The sequence below is a fragment of the Cydia amplana genome, chromosome Z, assembly GCF_948474715.1.
Source record: "Cydia amplana chromosome Z, ilCydAmpl1.1, whole genome shotgun sequence".
NCBI lineage: Eukaryota > Metazoa > Arthropoda > Insecta > Lepidoptera > Tortricidae > Cydia > Cydia amplana.
Genome location: NC_086096.1, coordinates 14,472,771 through 14,493,736, shown reverse-complemented (window position 1 = coordinate 14,493,736; position 20,966 = coordinate 14,472,771). Strand labels below are relative to the sequence as shown.

At 37.3% G+C, this 20,966-nt stretch overlaps 2 protein-coding genes across 2 annotated transcripts in view; both read right to left on the bottom strand.

Annotated features, from left to right (window-relative positions):
• The window catches only part of LOC134661164 (fibrinogen alpha chain), a 95,906-nt gene extending 90,416 nt beyond the window's left edge, over positions 1 to 5,490 (bottom strand). Inside the window, exon 1 of the mRNA XM_063517120.1 lies at positions 5,220 to 5,490. Coding sequence (XP_063373190.1) covers positions 5,220 to 5,389 — 170 coding nt within the window. The 5' untranslated portion in view covers positions 5,390 to 5,490. The remainder of the gene's footprint in view (positions 1 to 5,219) is intronic.
• LOC134661184 (peroxiredoxin-6) overlaps positions 1 to 20,966 on the bottom strand; it is a 30,496-nt gene extending 9,530 nt beyond the window's left edge. Inside the window, exons 1-5 of the mRNA XM_063517149.1 lie at positions 20,853 to 20,966; positions 20,471 to 20,646; positions 19,781 to 19,982; positions 14,237 to 14,309; positions 12,670 to 12,856 (exon numbers count right to left, since the gene is read on the bottom strand). Coding sequence (XP_063373219.1) covers positions 12,722 to 12,856; positions 14,237 to 14,309; positions 19,781 to 19,982; positions 20,471 to 20,646; positions 20,853 to 20,935 — 669 coding nt within the window. The 5' untranslated portion in view covers positions 20,936 to 20,966 and the 3' untranslated portion in view covers positions 12,670 to 12,721. The remainder of the gene's footprint in view (positions 1 to 12,669; positions 12,857 to 14,236; positions 14,310 to 19,780; positions 19,983 to 20,470; positions 20,647 to 20,852) is intronic.

Here is a 20,966-nt window from a genome sequence, read left to right as displayed (position 1 = left end):
TCCGCCAACGTTTGCATGACTGAGATGCAACTACTTGCTTATTCGATACGAAAAGGCCGCCTGCACTGAAATCAGTCTTTTTAATTCAACTTCAAAGTTCACGCGTGTGCCATAGGTCCGTTCGCTCAGCGTCCTTGGTCGGCCCGGTAGGCCGACTATCCCTTCCAAAGTGTTGGACGTCGGTTACTGAGTTAGCGCACGCATTTTTACCTGACTGACAAGGCAATGAGGGCAACTTTAATGCTTTAACAATAGGCAGGTTAAAACGTCTAATAATTTTCAAGCATGAGGTGTCGTTACTATCGTTCAATTCTCTTCAGTTTTGGGAGTCAGAATAGTCTCATGGGTTTTGTGTATATAAATTAAGTAGCAAGTTATGTAATATCGCCTTGGTTATCATGCACTATTTTGGTCTGCAGCCGGCAATACATTATGTGTATAGAGAGAATAAGTACCTATACAGTGCACTTCATGACCTGCTGCGGCTGCGGTAACCAACTATATTAGCAATCATAATTAGCACTAAGAGCAGTAACAATACCGGTGCGTAACCTTGGTCTCATTTCAAGTTTCTGTCGTCCACCTGTCGGTAGCCGTTTAGAACTTTAGACCACGAATACTCACATAACGTAAGTACCTACTCCCAATGTAATCGGTCAAGGAACGAAATTTTTCACCTTGTTTTTACTTTTAAGCTCGAGCAAACTATAATTATCAATAGGTAATTATATGTTACTATATCTACAGGACAGTCAATACTTAATTCCAAAAGTGTTCGAAGCAATGAATGTCATTATTTGCATTAGCTACTCAACGCGTGTGTCGAGCTACACTATGTCATAAGACCTTGTCTGCATATCGCTGTCAATATGCAGATGATGAAATTTAACATTGTCTATCTGGCTTAATCAACGAATTCTGCGTCTTGTTACTCACTAATGAATTCTAATTAAAAATACATATATCTGTAAGAGTAATACAAACCAAATACTTTTGTTTCCTTGTACCTATATCTTCTAATCTCGGTAACCGAAGTTAATATTATTACCTTGTTATCTGACAACTATAAAACTACACTATTTCATTTACACCTTATTGTACGAGGGCTGTTTGATAAGTACCCGTTTATGAAAAAAATAATCAGTTGTTTTTGTTTATATGCATTTATTTTTCTTCATAGTCTCCTTTTAACTCTATACACTTGTTCCACCTATATTCAAGCTTCAATAAACCATCCAAAAAGTATGATTTCGGAAAGTCATTAAAATAGGCCTCTGTGGCGGCAATGACTTCGTCATTTGATCCAAATGGCTTACCACCGAGCCATTTTTTCAGGTTGGGAAACAAAAATAAATCGCATGGGGTCAAATCTGGAGAATACGGGGGGTGAAGCAATAGGGCGTAGCGTAATTGTGTTAATTTAGCCATCACAACTCTAGACGAATGAGCTGGTGCGTTGTCGTGATGAAACAGTACTTTTTTATTTTTTAAATGGGGTCGTTTGTCCTTCAACACAGCGTCAAATTCATCCAATAAATTGGCATAGTACTGTCCTGTTATCGTTTTCCCCTTTTCTAAGAACTCAATATGTATAATACCCTGCGAATCCCAAAAAACGGTCGCCATGACCTATCCAGCCGATGGGACGATTTTTGCTAACTTTCGCGTAGGTTCACCCGGTAAAATCCACTGCTTCGACTGCCCTTTCATTTCCGGGGTGTAGTGGTGACCCACGTTTCGTCTACGGTCACAAAACGACGCAGAAACTCCTTCGGGTTACGTTTGAACACGGCCAAACACTGCTCCGAAGTAGTCAGTCGGTTCCGTTTTTGCTCCTCCGTGAGTAAACGCGGCACCCACCTCGCCGATACTGTCTTCATACCCAATTTTTCTTCTAATATGTTTTGTACCCGCTCGATTGGAACATTTACAGCATCAACGATTTCTCGAAGTTCAATTCGGCGGTCGGCTAAAACGATATTTTCAATTTTCTTAACCATATCGTCTGTAGTCACCTCAATTGGGCGGCCTGGGCGATCCTCATCAAAGACGGTTGTTCTCCCCCGCTTAAATTCGTTAAACCAGTATCTGGCGGTTGTCATAGAAGGAGCACATTCATGGTAAACCGCTTGCATTCTTACTTTTATTTCATCACATGTTTTTCCTTCCAAAAACAAGAATCTAATTACAGACCGATACTGCTCTTTCCCCATTTTCACAATTTTAAGTTCACGCTTTCACTGAATCACTGTCAAATGAGAAAAAAACAAAAGAATGCTGTTTTTTTAAAAAAAATCCCACCTCTGATAAATGGCTTAAAACGATTGTATACATATTTTCGGCCCGTGATATTAATACATTTGGAAAACGGGTACTTATCAAACAGCCCTCGTATAGGCTATCCGGATTTCTAAGATTAAGTTCGTCGTAGCCTTACAAGTAATTTAAGAAACGATGCACATTCCTACTGCGAAGAACTATACAAAGTTTTGTAAATTCGTAAATATTATTAATTAATGAAATTATGTTTACAAAACAAAGTCTCCGATCTCTGAAGACCTGTTCAGTAGCTAAACGAAGACGGTTATAATATGATGTGTGGAGTTTGAGACAGGCAAAGGAAATATTACCTGTCTTGCGAATGTAAATAAATAATTAAATGTTATAGGACATTATTACACAAATTGACTAAGTCCCACAGTAAGCATAAATAGGCTTTCCGATTGAGCTGAAAATTTGCATAGATAGGTATGTAAGTCGGATAACAATGCAATATTATGGTACCATCGAGCTGATCTGCTGATGGAGACAGGAGGTGGCTATACGAAATCTGTGATGAAACAACGCAACCTAATTGTTTGAGGTCTTTAAAATTGTCTCGATGAATATTAGTTGCCTGTGGTAAAAAAAGTACAGTCACCGAAAAAGCTTTTACTCAAAATAATTTATATTTTGTCCAACATTTGACAATAGTGGTGATTTATGACATACCTATTAAGTACTTCCATCCTCGTAAGTCCCCGCGTACTTGTACAAGTACAAATTAAATTCGAGTTTTGAACTCATATAGAAATAAAAGAAAGTTCCAAATTCAAAAGTGCCCAAATTGCCCTGGGTCTTACGAGGATAGACAGACATGCGAACGAATTTTCACTCTCATGCCAGGTTTTTGTAGCTGGGCCCCAACAGATGCAGCCCTGCCCAGACTCCTTGCGTGCATGCGCTGGTTGTTATTGATGTCGATATATTATATATTATGTACACATAATTACCTGCACGTTACAGGTAATATAGCAAAAATTTACAACCCTACCATATTTATCAACTTAGCATTCAGCATTGGTAAACAGTTGGTATTTATACGATACCATATTGGGTACGAAGGCTGCCCGATTTTTTGCGACATTATTTAGGAGAACTATTAGATTAGAATACTTTCGGCTAAGAGGCAACGCATAATAATTATAATGTCAAAGTCAAGTCAAAGTCAACATTTTGCGCGCATGGGGATGGGATGCTAAGTTTGCTAAGTTAAAGCAACATTTATACAAAATTGGTCAATGTCATTATTTTAATTTATTACCGTAAAAGTATAAAACTTTGCCCTTTAACATAACTTTTCTCACCCCGTCACAGTTCAGTAAAATCGAATTATCTAACTTAATAGTAATTACAAATACACTTTCTGAAGAATGTGAAGAAAGTTTTATATTTTTACGGTATCGATTTACATTTTCATACGCTTAAATGGTGGGTCAAATTTAACCTGCAGAATTTGACTTCAGTCAAACAGACACAGTCTCATTTATTTTTTGATCGTCAGGTGAAGGTAAAATAAAAACTTGTAAAAGAGGCAATGTTACCTACTTCGGCAGAGCGCGTTTGGCGCTGTGGGCACGTAAACTAGCGACACAATAAGCTCTCGTTGCAGGAAACAGTTGACATAGCAACTTTTTGCCTAATTTCAGTTTGCCTAATCTTTGGGCAATTCCCAATTCCCTGAAAGTCATACTTTCTGTCCGAAGATACGTATTAAAATAATGAACTAAAATCTTTGCACGTACTCTAATTGGTATGTATTCCATGACGTGTCGATAAAGGCTCGAGTCTTTAGTGTTTGGTATACTGTTGATTAGTCATTAAGACGGTAACCATACACCGTCTTAATATCTGGTATTAAATACCTATTTAAGACGAATTGTTTTACGCTTGCGTCGGCCTCCGATATCATAAGCGGAGAATTATGATTTCCGTGATGATAACTAATAACTATCACCTTCCCCGGGCTTATAACTATTTCTATACCTACCTAATTTCGTCTAAATCAGTTTAGCGGTTTGTAAGAGACATAGCTAGAGTTACTTTCTTAATTTATAATTTTACGAGTATGTATTAGTAAAAATAGGTACATAGTAGGGAATTATATTATACTTTACGTAAACAGTTTTACGCCTATAAAAATATAACAAAGGTTTTATGACGAAGTCCTTCAAGAGTTATTTCGAGTTACTTTCAAGAAGAGTCCAATTTGAATCACGACTTTAAAAAACTTCAAAGTCTTAGCTGCAGTTCTTACCAACTCATACAATGGAACACATAGAAATTGATTGTCTGAAAGTAGGTATTTTTGTCGAACCACTTATTGTTATTACCTTCTCAAATAATTATTATTTTCAAATTAATCTCAACTCAACATTTAATTTTAAACGTGAAAAATTAGAGTAGGTACAACTAGGTTGCCTACATAATAAAAGAATGTTTCCTTTCAGTAAAATGAGCTAACTTAAGGTTTTAAGGCACCTCCAGGAGCCAGACATTTTTTCCACACTGTATATAATACATATTAATATAAAAACAAACATAGAAATAAATATATAGGTACATAAACATAATTAAATAATTAACTAATTTTATAAAACACATACCTAGTATATAAAAATGTCAAGTATCCAATGTGCTATGTAATTTAATACATAGGTACTTGTAATTAAAACTAAAAAGTTAAAATAAAAACATATGTAGTTTGCGCTAATTCACCTCTTGCAATCATTTGACTTATGTAGGTACTATACGGTGCAAGTACCCACTTACATAAATGACAGTAACATACATAGTCTTTCCGAACCCGAAAGTGTAATATTAATAATACTTCCACTTTGTCACTTAGCTTTTGTTCCCAGAAATCGCTGAAGTACCTAAATAAAGCAGCATGGACTCACCTATTTCGGACAGAGTTCCGGGACGAGAGTGTAATGTTTCTGGAGGGCAACTTCGGCGCGGCCGAGGTGCCGGGCGCGGCCGTCGATGCGGGCAGCGAGGTGCGCGGCAGCCGCCCGCCGGCTGCCGCCGCCCCCGCCGCCAGGAGCACCACCATCCACCACCTGGACATCACGAGAACACGATTCACGGCACGAGACGCGCAATACACGCTCGACCAACTGTCACGATAGCGACTGACAGACTCGGAGCGTCTACACCCGCGACGACGTTCACTTTTGTTGTGGCACTGGTGACGGCTCACGACCGCCCCACTCTCAATGAAAGTGGGGGCTTTCACTAGTACTCGGCATACCCGGGCCACCCACCGGACTGGTCGAGCGCATTCTCAATCAGAAATCATTATTGACTGAAGGCGTTATTATCAGTGTAATCTTTATACAGATCTAAACCTGCTACTTTTTACAATAGCTACCTCTCGTAATGATCTCTCCTGCGACTCTAGATGACTATCTTGAAATTTTGACGCGAAAGTATTCGCTTACATTAATTACGTAAGATGTATTTGGCATGGCATAGCATACCTAAGTACTAGGTACATATATTAAATATTATAATTATGATTATGAAGTAGGAAAGTAGTTAGTTAATAACAGAAAAAGGTTCAATGAGGCGAAAAAAAACATTACATTAAAAAAAATACAATAGTGTCCAAACTAGGCCGAGCGTATCTGGGGATGGGAACTATTCACGGGAATAAATAGGTACAAGAAATACAAGCAGGTACAAGTATACTAAGTAGGGCAGCTTGTGGTGAACTGTTGGGCAGTAATAGTGGCTCCACGTACCTTAGCGCACCTGGGGGATTTGTCACCTGACATGTGGGAGAGTGCTACCGGGTCCTATGTCTCTGGCTTGCCTTAGTCAGCCGTCCATAGTGGAGTTGCTAACGCTGCGTTCTCGAGGGTTGATGTGTAATAAGCTGCATGTCAGCGTCCAGCGACATGTCGAACACCGCTCTACCCACAGCCCTCATCTACATTGATGTTGCCCTTGAGCCATCTTAGAAAAGTCGCTTTTTATGAGGATCCCCTCAGAGCATACCTTTGAAGGCTAGTCGTCGTCTGCCGGAAATAAAATTGGATAGGTAGGTACCTATTTATCCGTTTTTTTTACAAATAATTAGTCCTGTATTTAGATAGTAACTAAAAGTGATGGAACTGATGAACTAAATGGAGTCCATAATTTTCATCCACTAGCCTAGTGAATTTGAGATTCCATTACGAGGCAAGATCAGTGGTCATTTCTCCATTCAAACGAACTAGACTGTTTCCACCGTGATTTTTCACCCTAGAGCATATTTTTTTAACACAGATTCATACTATCAATATCTATGTCGGACTGTTTTGCTTTTTTTGCTATTTTCGTTTTTTTAAGCGGTAGAGCACTTCAACACACATCACAAAAAAACGGTCTAATTGACTAGGCCGCAAAAAGCATGGTATTCAAAACGGATACCATAAAGCCCAAAAAGCAATACCTACAGTCTGACAGACAATTTCATTACCATTTAGATTTCGAAATATCGTCAAGATCGGTTAAGTTTTGGAGAAGGAAACAGTAGAGTGTACAAAACCTCGATTTTTGAGATATTTACGCAGGTTTTTCGCTTAAGGTGACGGTAGAGGTGGGTAAATTTTCAGATTCTGTCAATTTACCCCATTTCACACACAAGCGCACTTCACGCACACTACCTCACTTTACTGGGACAGGTCATTGACCCATCAAGTTTTTTTAAGATTGCGTTTTGAGTTTAGTGTTAACCACTGACCTCTTTTGAGGAACAGAAACTGTAAAAACGTTCCATTGAAAGAAGAAAGAGAAACAATACATTAAATCTTGCTCTCCTTGTCTGTTCATGTCACACGTGACGTATTTAAATTCTAATTTAATTCATTTGATTGTTAACTATTTTCTGCATATTATGGCTTTGTCGAGATACGCGTTTTGTAAAGTTAAACCGAATAAACCCAGATGTCATTAAGTCAGATGTAAAATGTTATTTACTACTCTATACGGTTATTCATAAGGCGAAAAATCAATTCAATTAAAAATTTAAATAAATAAAGTTTCGGCAGGGTGGAAATTTAATTAAGGCCGACAAAATAAAATTTAATAATATATGTCGGCTGATGTACCCCTAAGATCTTTACAGATTTACTTGTACGAGTATCCTATATTCGCTATTTATTTTGCTATTAAATTTATAAAATTAAAATAAATAATTAAATATTATACTGGCATTCCACCGCTATTATTTCAGTGCTGAACTGATTATCTTCGATCGTAGCCTTGATGATGTAGTTGTACTTACACTTACGGCGGTAGGAGCGGCAATGAACCCCGCGCAGCGTAGAACGAGAGGTGCGTTGGGATAAGTGCATATACATATAATTCTTCGTGCGTCTGTCTGTCTGTCCGTCCGTCTGTCACAGTCTATTTTCTCCGAAACTACTGGACTAATTCAGTTGAAATTTGGCACACATATGTAAATTTGGCACACAAATGTAAATTTGTGACCCAAAGATGGACGTGTAACGTAAATAAAATGTATTTTAGAGAATTTGAAATACGGTAGCCATTTTTGGCGGGGGGGGGGGGGTAAATGAAAAAATTAAAAAATGTTTTTTAAACTATATAGTGTTACATATCAAATAAAAGAGCTCATTGTAAGAATCTCAAACATAACTTTTTTTATAATTTTAGGATTAATAGTTCAGCAGTTATTCATGAAAATAGGCAAAAAATGATCATTCTCCGCCCACTTTCTCCGAAACAACTGGATCTAAAATTTTGAAAAAAATACACAAAGTAGTTCTTTACCTATATATGTCAGGAAAATCTATAAGAAATGTGCAGTCAAGCGTGAGACGGACTTAATATACGGAACCCTTAGAATGCGAGTCCGACTCGCACTTGTTTTTGTTTAGCTCTTATTAGGTTTAAGGAGTTTTATGAGTGAAAAAAGAAGTTTTTTGTTTTATGTGCCCGCGTTATTGCCGATCGATTGTGTTTTAAACGATAATTAGACAAAAAAACTTGTTTTTCACCCAACGAATATAGATCCCCATGACACATCTTCCAAGTCGCCTTTGGATAGGCTTAATTTTAAAAATAATTGAAATAATGTTCTATATCATTCATACTTGCAAAAAAAGACTAAAAATAATTTACGTGACCAATGCTTATTATTAGTAAATATCTTACAATTTAATATCTGATATATCACACGATACAAAAAAATGGCCGCAAAGTTAAAAGTTTATTTATTTACGTTACTAGTCCATCTTTGGATCACCGACTCTTTGTCATATGTGAAAAATGTGTACCAAATTTCAATTGAATTAGTCTATTAGGGGCAGACACACGAGTGATCTTAAAAGGGATTTTTTTCTTGAATGATTTGTATGTACTTACCCCAACGCACCTCACGTTCCACGCGGCGCAGCGTAATCAGTAAGTACCTAATAATTAGTGTCCGACCGAAACACAAATTTCTGTATATATAAATATTGTTGTCCTACTTGCTCGCCAACTTTTGGTCTTTGTCACATAGTTTAGTTTCATAATACGAAGTACTATTTCGTATGTTTCGGCCAGGCCGAAAGATTCGGCCGTTTTTTGGCCGAAACCGAAACTACGGCCGAAACATGATTTTATGGCCGAAACCGAAACCGAAACCGAATCTTCGGTCGGACACTACGAATAATCACAATGGTCTAAGTACCACAGACCCTACTGTCGCTTAAGTCCTTTATGCCAATCTCTGCCTATTAGAACTTATAAAAAAAAAAAGAAACCGAGTAATTATATCCAACTACCGAACCTGCTTACAAATTTTCTCGAGATATTTGAGAAATGTGATATGCAAGGGAGAACATTCGAACAAACGAAAGTATTTTTGCCCAAGCTGAAACGGAGACCTTCGCCTACGCTCGGTCAGTGATGGTTTAGGTACAGTCAGCTGCAGGTCACCCCTGCATAGAAGATTGTATGCAGGGGTGGTACCTTTTCTCTGCAGCTGACTGTACACCTATAAAAAATTGTTGTACCTGCTGCAATTTTATACCGGTACCGTACTTTATATTTCAACAGGTATAGTACCTTCAAAACGAAGCGGTATTGATAAATAATAACGGTACCGTACCGCCTATAAATAATAATAATAATTCAGCCTATATACAGGGTGGTCCAAAACTTGACGTCCAAAAATTTTTTTTTAGATTCCTCACGTCGTGGGCTATCAGAATATACCCCATGTATGTTAGCCGATTTTTCGTAGTTATCGAGTTATGATTTTTTTTTACTTTTAACTTTTCATATGAAATTCCGGGGTTCCCATACAGAGTGGCTAAAAAATAACTGCATTTCCGTTGCCAGGGAGGTTGTAAAAGTTGCTCAGTATAATCCCAACACCTCCCTGGCAACGGAATGCAGTTATTTTTCAGCCACTCTGTATGGGAACCCCGGAATTTCATAGGAATAAGAATAAGAATTGTTTATTGCCACATACATGAACATAAAATAGAGTTAGAATTACTTACATAATAAAATAAAACAGTTGTTATCATATACAAAACAAAAGTGAGAAGATCTTTGTATTAGGCACAGGGTTCCAGTCTCAGCGTGTGCCGGGCCTAGGTGCCCGGCGCTGGTTTTCAGACCGGTCCCAGACTATGGACGGTCGGAGAATATTACCTACATAGGAAAAGTTAAAAGCTTAAAAAATCATAACTTGAAAACTACGAAAAATCGGCTAACATACATATGGGGTACATTATGATAGCCCACGATTTTTGGACGTCACGGTTTGGACCACCCTGTATAGACAATAATCTCAACGCTAGCCCAATGCGGATTGGGGACTTCACACACAGCTTTGAATTTCTTCGCAAATGTATGCACTACGAGTATGCAGGTTTCCTCACGATGTTTCCTCCTTCACCGAAAAGCTAGTGGTAAATATCAAATGATATTTCGTACATAAGTTCCGAAAAACTCATTGGTACGAGCCAGGATACCAATGAGTTTTTCCTTACCGCTTATACCGTAAAGAAATAATGCAGTCTCTGCTTTGCACGATTATTGTGTGGACATAATTCTTATAATCACCGAAACATACATACCTCTACGCACAGAATGTCATTGAAATAAAACATTGTTTTTTATAGTAAATTAATATAACATTCGATTTATACACATAACAATAAGCAGGCCAGGCCGCAGCGATATTGGCCTGTAAGCTTCATCTCGGTCTCCAAATCCGCAAAACTCGCTGGTACTAAATGCTGGTCTTGCCGTTATTAATTATCTTGATTCTTGAAGATTATCAGAACAGCACGTTACGTAATCGCATACATAGACGGAACGAACGTAGGTGTAGACACTGCAAGTCTTTAGGTATTAAACGAATTACGCTTCGTATTAATAGATGAGTAATAATGACGCAAAATTGATACCAGCATAATGAAAATCAATCCCAATCAGTAAAACGAGTTTTTAAACTTTTTTCATTTTAAGCGGGTTTTGAAGGAACAAGTTACTTAAATTCGATTGTAATCGTATTGTTTTAGGATAATTTACTGCTGTTTTCGACCGTTACGACCCGTAAATAACAACAACTCACATTTAAAATTTGACTGGAGCTCGACGTGATTATATTTATTTACCCTATTTTATGAAATACAATTTATCTACTGGTATACATTTTCGTATGCGTATATGATGAAATGTCTTTATTAATGTCAAAAACGAGCTATGACGATGTACACGTCTGCTTCGATGCAAGGCCAACGGCCATCTGACTCGAAGAAGAGTTTTGAGTGATGTCGTCAATGTATGGAAATTATACGAAAGTTTACATTTGGGATTGAATTTCTGTGTTGTATTTGTGAGTAAAAATATAAGTAGATAATAATCTGGTAGTTTAGTTATCTAGCCTTCAAAATCCCACAACAACTCAATTACTGTCAAAGACAAAACTGTAATGCGTCTTGCTCAAACGGAACTCCATATTTTGATTTTTGGACACTTTTAGTGTCGATTTGTAGAGAATTACAGGAAATAAAAAAAAATATGGCGTGAAGAGCCGGTACACGGCTTCTTCGTGAACAGATTTGCGTATAATTTAATGCAGTTATTAATCATTCATTGAACAAATTGATTGCACAAAGTGAGGTCTAAATCGAAAACGTCATATACCGTCCCCTTAAGCTGCAGTTGTCCTTATCGCACACTTTATCGCACTAATTTAAGGAACCGCCCCCGTCAGTGCGACAGAGATATTCACCTAAAATTCTCAAACTGAGAAGAGGTTCCACTGGCTTTTCCTTTTAACTCTTAATACACCCAGGAGCATATCGCATAATAAAATACAAGCTAATACTATTAGTGATTTTACATACAACATTAGGTACTAATAGTATTAGCGTGTACATATTTTATTATGCAATAGGCCCCTGGTTATAATTAATTATGAATTGAACATGTGGACCATCGTTGCAGTATTGGTCTACAGATATTTAAAGGCTCACATCCGGGGATGCGGATGTCTAACGAAACCTTTAGGGCTCATTTAGACGGTGCGAGAACTCGCATGCGAGTTTCATTACATTGCGTTATTTGACTTATTTGATCGGTCGGCCAAGTTGATGCAACCTCAATGGTCCGCAATGTAACTAAAACCACATGCGAGTTCACGCGTCGTCTAAATGAGCCCCTTTAGTAACGAAGAGGACAAATCGCGCAAAATGGTGATATATCCGTAGTTAAAAGTCCCATTCTGGTCATATCCTACTTCATCAAATGGAACTGTTTTGGATGAAATGCTTGGTTTGTTGATGATAATACTAAATCACTTATACGAATTCCTATAAGATTTGATCAGTTCCCTAGATTCCTCATGGATTTCATCATCAGAACTGGGTTATGAACTTATGACAAAAACGGGACCAACTTGGAACTACAGTACAATCTCACTAATCCAGCACTAATGCTGACACAAGAGAGCCGGATTACTGGAAAATTATTACTACTTAGGTACTGGAAGTTAGAGCAAATCTGCATATTATTTAGGTATTTTTTAGTATGTCGTAGAAATACATTTGACTAAGGAGCCAGAATGAATTATTTGCAGTTGATAAAATAGGAACGTAATGCAATCCTCTAGTAATTTTTCCTATCGATTAATGGCGCAACTCGCAGCTTAAAATTGTAATTAACCAGCTGCTTAGTTTTACTCCAACATAGTTACATTCTGTAATATTAGGTATGGAAAGGGAATATTACTACCCGCACTGTATAATACATAAGAAAAATGTCAACATTTACCGTTTTATTAAAAAAGTGTAACATTTAACAGTAATTTTATACAATTTATGTCCACAAAGTCACCAAACCACTACGAACAATAGTCAACCATAAGGAGAGGTGCACTAGCAAAGGGCTACATCTTCGGGCAGGGTGTCTTGCGTATATAGTTCTTGCCAGAGGGCATGTCAACCACGGTTACTCCGTTAGGAAACACCTCGCTCACCTTATCCTCTGGAACAGTTGGAAGCACCATGCAGTCATCACCCATCTGAAGAAATCATTTATGTTGAATATTTATATTGGCTTATTAATACTAAGCTATGCGCTATGTGGAATCATTTATGTAGGCTACTACAGCCGCCATTAATTCTATAGGAGCAGTAAAATATCTGAAGATGCACTATACCATCTTGATAATAGGAGGTTGTGTTCAGATATTTGTGAACACCTTGGCCGCTCCAATACGAGTATATCTGATGGCAACTGTACTAAGCTAGGCAAGGCATTTATTTACCTGGTACAATAATTCATTGATTGTATAAGATGATACAAATTCGACCTTTGGAGAGCGGACAGCTATATGGCGCTGTATGCATTAATCAGTGAACGCATATCGTTCACTGGCATTAATACATTGTAAGGTAAATTTGGTCGGCACACGTTGCGGTCTGACAATTCAGTTAACACTAATTAGAGGCGCCGTACAGCACCAGGCCCCTATTTCACCACGGTGACAGGTGCGAAAATTGTCGACATTACTGTTACTGACGTCACAAGCCTCCATAAACTACGGTAACCGCTTACCATCGGACGGGCAGTGTGCTTGTTTGCCACCAACATATTAATAAAAAAAAACTCTATTATATCGCCAATAAATAAGTACTTATTTTGCGAAGCTAATGACAATTGTGACAAGAAACACGATAATTGTCACGAAATTCCGACACAATCATCATCATAAACTTCGAAAGTGAAGTATCTGTTTTTTGCCGATATAATAAAGTTTTTTTTAAATAATACAATGATGGTGGCAAACAGGAATACGGCCCGCCCGATGGTAAGCGGTAACCGTAGCCCATGGATGCCTGTGACGTCAGCAACAATGACATTTGTCGAATTGTCGCACCTGTCGCCGTGGTGAAATAGGGATTTGGGGACACGTTTTTTTCTTAAACTATCTTATACAATCAATGTACCCATCTTTGACCTGAGGCAACATACTTGGACCTGTGAATTTTTGAGAGTCTTGCTTGCTATGTGTATTTAGGCGCCTAGATACCATTGGATGGAGTAATAATGGTTTTGTAAGCTTACACAGTATCTAATTCTCTAACATTTAAGTAGAAGAAGAAAAGTCTGCAGCGATTTTGATAGTCCACTCATTGCAAGTGTTATTTACGTCATAAATTCATAGAAGTTTGACATTTAAATGACACTTCACTGCGTGGGCTATCAAAATCGCTGCAGACTTTTCTCGGTCTGACTACCTTTTGATATTGATTTAGCCTAGCTAGTTACACTTCCTATATGTTCCTGGGTTCATAAGTCCAGTCAAAATGACACAGAAAATATAATTGTACATGTAATAACCAACTGAAAATCTGTTTTTTAGCTAAAACACTGACCTAGTGACAGCCTAAGTACTCACCTTCCAATCCACAGGAGTAGCTACTTTGGCATTGTCAGTCACTTGTAAGGAGTCCAGGACACGCAGAATCTCACTGTAATAAATAAAACCTCACTTAATAACCCTTTTTTAGGGTTCCGTAGCCAAATGGCAAAAAACAGAACCCTTATGGATTCGTCATATCTGTCTGTCTGTCCGTCCGTATGTCACAGCCACTTTTTTCCGAAACTATAAGACCTATACTGTTGAAACTTGGTACGTAGATGTATTCTGTGAACCGCATTAAGATTTTCACACAAAAATAGAAAAAAACAATAAATTTTGGGGGTTCCCCATACTTAGAACTGAAACTCTAAAAAATTTTTTTCTTCAAACCCATACGTGCTATCTATAGATAGGTCTTCAAAAATGATATTGAGGTTTCTAATATAATTTTTTTCTTAACTGAATAGTTTGCGCAAGAGACACTTTCAAAGTGGTAAAATGTGTGCCCCCCCCCCCCCCCCCCTGTAAGTTCTAAAATAAGAGAATGATAAAACTAATAAAAATATATGATGTACATTACCATGTAAACTTCCACCGAAAATTGGTTTGAACGAGATCTAGTAAGTAGTTTTTTTTAATACGTCATAAATCCCCTAAATACGGAACCCTTCATGGGCGAGTCCGACTCGCACTTGGCCGCTTTTTAGGGTTCCGTAGCCAAATGGCAAAAAACGGAACCCTTATAGATTCGTCATGTCTGTCTGTCCGTCTGTCTGTCCGTCCGTATGTCACAGCCACTTTTCTCCGAAACTATAAGAACTATACTGTTGAAACTTGGTAAGTAGATGTATTCTGTGAACCGCATTAAGATTTTCACACAAAAATAGAAAAAAAACAATTAATTTTTGGGGTTCCCCATACTTCGAACTGAAACTCAAAATTTTTTTTTTCATCAAACCCATACGTGTGGGGTATCTATGGATAGGTCTTCAAAAATGATATTGAGGTTCCTAATATCATTTTTTTCTAAACTGAATAGTTTGCGCGAGAGACACTTCCAAAGTGGTAAAATGTGTGTCCCCCCCCCCCCCCTAACTTCTAAAATAAGAGAATGATAAAACTAAAAAAAATATATGATGTACATTACCATGTAAACTTCCACCGAAAATTGGTTTGAACGAGATCTAGCAAGTAGTTTTTTTTTAATACGTCATAAATCGCCTAAATACGGAACCCTTCATGGGCGAGTCCGACTCGCACTTGGCCGCTTTTTTATTATTACAATCATTGATATAGAATAAAGAACTGGATACCTAATCAGCCGCAAAAAATGGCCCCACAAAAGTAACGTTGAAACAGATCACGCGTTACTTTTTCGTTTAGTCTTGTTTGAAACGCTCAAATGTGAAGTTGTCAACAATTACGAAATGTGCCGTTAAAATATGTAAAAATAACAATGATAAAACAAGGAAAAAGGATGGAATGTATTTCTTTCGGTTAGTTCTTTGGATAGCATTACATAATTTATGTAATCTGGTGGTAATTTTATGGTTTTGAATAAATTAATTTGTTAGTACCAAAGAAGGGATGTCAAGGAACAAAAATCTAATGAGTCGATGTGAGGTCAATATTTATTTTTATTTTTATATGGAATTCGTAAGGAATAATATTATGTTTAAATTCAAGATTTCCAAGAAAACCACGACGTGCAAAGTGGACTGCTATTTAATTATAGCAAGAGATAGGGGTGATGCAGTTTTAAACGAAGCAAAACGGCACTTGTGTGATCGGCCCATTTCCCTGTTTCCGACAACCAATAAGGGCTTATATCGACTAACTGTAAATGCTAAACCTGTCTGAACACAGTGACAACCACAGGATTTTTTTGGGTTATTTCCACCAACTCGCTTTGGTGGTAACTAGTGGGAATTATTTTTCCCAGTGGTAAAAGGTGGGAAAAAAATCCTAGTAGTTACCACTGATATCAACTTGGTGGTAACTAGTGGGAACAACCCGATTTTTTTTATAAAGTATGGACTTTATAAAAAAAAATCCAATCAGTACCTAAATGTCCCCGTGCACCCGTGCGATGAGTAAATGTAGATCTAAAATACACAGTTATTTTATTTAATAAGTTGAATTTATTTCAAGGAAATTAGTATTTAAAGACGTATACTTACTTATTAAAAATTTAATTTGTTTGAATTTGAACCACGAATTAATTTTATTTAAACTCCCGATTAAATTAAATTTGTTTTATTTATTACTTCAATTGGTTTTTCTGTACAGTAATACCTACCTATTCAAGTGTACCAAAGTGACTCCATTCGTTCATTATTCTCGTTTGACGTTGCTTGACATAAATACGTTACGTTTAGTGCCATCGGACTAAATTTTTTAACAGTGTTGGTACTTATGTATGCAAATTTGACACTTAATGCTTACGACATTAAGCTCTTTTCTGTACGAAACATTTATCTTGACTCAAAATTTACGTAAGCGTTTTTATCATCAATGCAAATGCTGCGAAACGTCATTGGGATCCACATTTCTTGACGTTTTTGTTCTGCTTTGTGTGTCTATTTCTTTTATATTAAGTCAGTGATTACAATGCTTTAGACTTAGACCAACAATGAGTCACATTCGTTAGGATGGTATTCCATCTGTCCAATATCTTGGTCCAATGTGTATTTGCGTCTCACGTTTTGCTTAATGAGAGAGTGAAACGCAATGCACATTGGACAGATGGAATACCACCCTTATGCAAATTGAATGATTACTTCATCCATGGACAAATAAAACAAGAAGACAGACAGTGTCTATAATACTATGAAATCGCGTTCCTATAATATTTAGCGCCATATATTGAATGGAAGCTGAATTATTTTAAGTATGTGTTAAACAAAATGGGTGTAAAGACCTTCTTCAAAATAACTCAACTTCTGTTTAATACAAGGCACTGTGGCACCCGAACCCTTAGCCCATTTAACAGCCGGAGTCGCCTTTAAGAGCCTACCCCACTGCCGAAAACCTCGCCTAATGCGCCCAATGGTTATACTTATTCTATGGACTGACGTTTATCTGACATATCTGATAAATTTGACGTGCCCCTCCCCCGCAAAAATCGGCAGACTATTTTGTACAGAAAATTACAGACAAGGCATCTCCAGTTGTTAAATTCTCTAAGCCCGAACCTGATAGCAGGGCCCTGAGCGCAAGACATGGTTGGAACGAGATCTGCTGGTGCTGGGTTACTGACACCATCAGGCAATAAGCTGAATATTGGAGGTGACCATGATAATGTACACACATTTTTGATCTTCCTGTTTCATCTATACATCATAATACAGGGTGGATTTTCTTTTTGGGTCAGTGAGGGCAGCTACCAGATCCCGTGCTGCTACGAGAGAACGGTCTTAGAAGACCTTCCCTCGATTTCAAATTACTGAAGATTGGCTTTTACAGATTTTGAAAAAAACATACAGGGTGCGAGAAAAAGGTCATTTTTGACAAACTTTTTTTTTGATGCCAATCGATCCCATTCCTATTGAGGATCAAAAGCTTATATGGAAGCAAAAAAAAATTTCCGGCTAGAAAAGCCGCAAATCGAGGAAAACTTTTCCCATACAATTTGTATGAAAATGAAAACTTTTATTTTTCACATGCTATTTTTGTATGCCAATCGATTCCATTCCTATCCAGTATCAATAGTTTCCTTGGGGTCAACTCATGGTAATGTACTAAAAAGACACAAATTAAAAAAAAAATTCCGTACATTTACTATGGAGAAAACGAGAAATTTTATTCACGATTTTCTATCTCGCCCATCAGTCTTACAGCAATGTCTTCATACAGTATTATGATCCTTAAATGTAACAGGACTGATTGGGCAGATAGAAAAATGTAAATTAAATTTCACGTTTTCTCCATAGTAAATGTACGGAAAAAGTTTTTTTTTAATTTGTAGCTTTTTAGTACATTACCGTGAGTTGACCACAAGGAAACTATTGATACTGGATAGGAATGGAATCGATTGGCATACAAAAATAGCATGTGAAAAATAAAAGTTTTCATTTTCATACAAATTGTATGGGAAAAGTTTTCCTCGATTTGTGGCTTTTCTAGCCGGAAATTTTTTTTTGCTTCCATACAAGCTTTTGATCCTCAATAGGAATGGGATCGATTGGCATCAAAAAAAAAGTTTGTCAAAAATGACCTTTTTCTCGCAACCTGTATGTTTTTTTCAAAATCTGTAAAAGCCAATCTTCATTCATTTGAAATCGAGGTAAGGTCTTCTAAGACCGTTTTCTCGTAGCAGCACGGGATCTGGTAGCTGCCCTCACTGACCCAAAAAGAAAATCCACCCTGTATATTAATGTTGATATAATTATACATTCAGTCAGAACAGTCCATGTTTTTAACAAGCTTTTATTAGGTCGACCTGTATGTAACTATGTAATGGAATCTTGCAAGTTAAATTTGATCCACTTCCCGGTTTCCGATAGAGCTGAAATTTTGCATACACATGTAAGTCGGGTGACAATGCAATATTATGGTACCATCGAGCTGATCTGATGATGGAGACAAGAGGTGGCCATAGGAGCTCTGTAATGAAACAACGCAACCTAATTGTGTTAGGGGTTTTTAGAATTTTCTCGATGAGTATTAGTTGTCTGTCGTAAGAAAAGTACACTCAGCGATAAAAGCTTGTACCAAAAATGAAATTTTTGCCAAAAACTTATTACCCATAGTTATATCCCCTTTCTATAGTCTGGCTACATTTAAGGTTTACAATGTGTACATAGCCAGTAGCATAAAATAGCTGCAGAGCAAAACTGCTTTTAAACCATATTGTTGTGAAACAATTGATTATGACTGACATAAATGAGTTTAGTAGCTTTCCTTTTAAATGTGTTTTTATTTTAAATATAAAATATAACCTTAACAAAACTACATAAAACTAAAAAAAGGGGAAAGATTAAAACTACAACTAAACTTATAAATAAAAAACTGGCTCCACCTCGGTGCCTTGTGGCAAGGTGCCTAGAAGGCTGGGGGGTATTGCAGTGCTAAAAGCCAGCCTTCCAGTGACCTGTCACCTCCACAAGTTGCTTTGCCAGTTCATTATAAACATACCTCGCAACCGAGCTAGCAAATCTGTAGCAGTTGTACGTCAGGGTTACTACTACGCATAAACTAAAGTACGGAAAATATTTTTTCTTTGTTTTCAAACACACCAATATTTTCAAGCAATGTAAATTCCATTCCATTTGAAAGAAATGCGAAAAAAAACCGTGATTATATAAACAAAATAACAGATACATTGAAACGCATCTAATATTGACATTGAGCTGTTAATTTATATTACTTGACAGTAAATTAAACCGGGTTATATCGGAAGAGGGTCAACCAGGTTCTCGATTAATTTTATTAATCTTACATACAATAAAGTTAAAGCAAAATGGTTCATCATAATCGCCAACCCTGACACAAAACTGTCATATGCTACGATTTTGCTAGCTCCGTTGCGGGGTATGATTATAAATAAAATAAGTGAAATAACAATAAGTGGACACTTACTCAAAGTTCCTGCCTGTGGTGGCAGGATACAGGATAGAGAGCCGGAACTTCTTGTTAGGGTCGACAATAAAAACTGCACGTGCAGTCAAGGGTATGCCTGCTGCATCCAGCTCATCCTTGTCTACCATACCTAACTGCTTAGCTAACTTTCGGTCCAGGTCTTCAATTATAGGATAAGGGAATTTCTCATCCTCACTGCAACCTGAAATATTAATTTCCCATATTATTGGCAAATAGTTCCATAAATTTAAAATGCTGTACTTCATAGGGGAAATTTCGATTTTCGCATTTCGCGGTAGGCCTCTGTAAACACACCGCCTTGATGCATCAATGTCATAGTGAAAAGTTCTCGACAAATTGTTTAAGGCATGTGTATGGTTTACAATATGTGCTAGAGTTCTTCTCTCTCGCAGCAAGACATTGCAGTAATGCCCCCTATTGGCTAATAATAACCAAGTAATGTGGTTTATATTTTAATACAAACTTTTACAATCCATATGGAACTACATATATCTCAAGGACAATCTGCCCTAGTAGCATGGTCGCATTTTTATTGTTTATCACCATGTCTGTCACTTTCAAACAAGTATGTAAGTGCGAAAGTGACAGGCATAGTGATAGTCGATAAAAATGGAACCGTGCTGAGCCCGCTGCAGTAAATAATTATATATTGCAATGTTCTACATATACCTGCATAGAATTTAATATCCTTGCACCATTCATGGTGTGATGCAATGGAGTCGCAAGACAATCCAATAACTTTGACATGCCGACGCGTGAACTCGGGATATAATTTAATTACTCGAGCGAGTTCAGTTGTGCACACTGGGGTGAAATCAGATGGGTGCGAGAACAATATACCCCATCTGTAAAGTTAACAAATTAACAGTCACTAAATATAATTATATCATAATTTTACCTCTTTTACCAGCCTTTTTTTATAAAATCCAGAGGCACAAGCTGTCAAGCGGGCAAGTTGTCCAAATAACCTTAGCACTATTCTAAAGGGAATAAGAGCCCTCTTAGCTACCTGTTGATGACTGCACATACTATGTGTAAATAAAATACTTACGAATCTCCTAGCCAATCATGAAAACTAATTTCTCCTTGTGTAGTTTTGGCTGTAAAGTTAGGAAAAATATCCCCTAAAAACATTTTGACGAGCCGGCTTAGGCTTTTGACACGA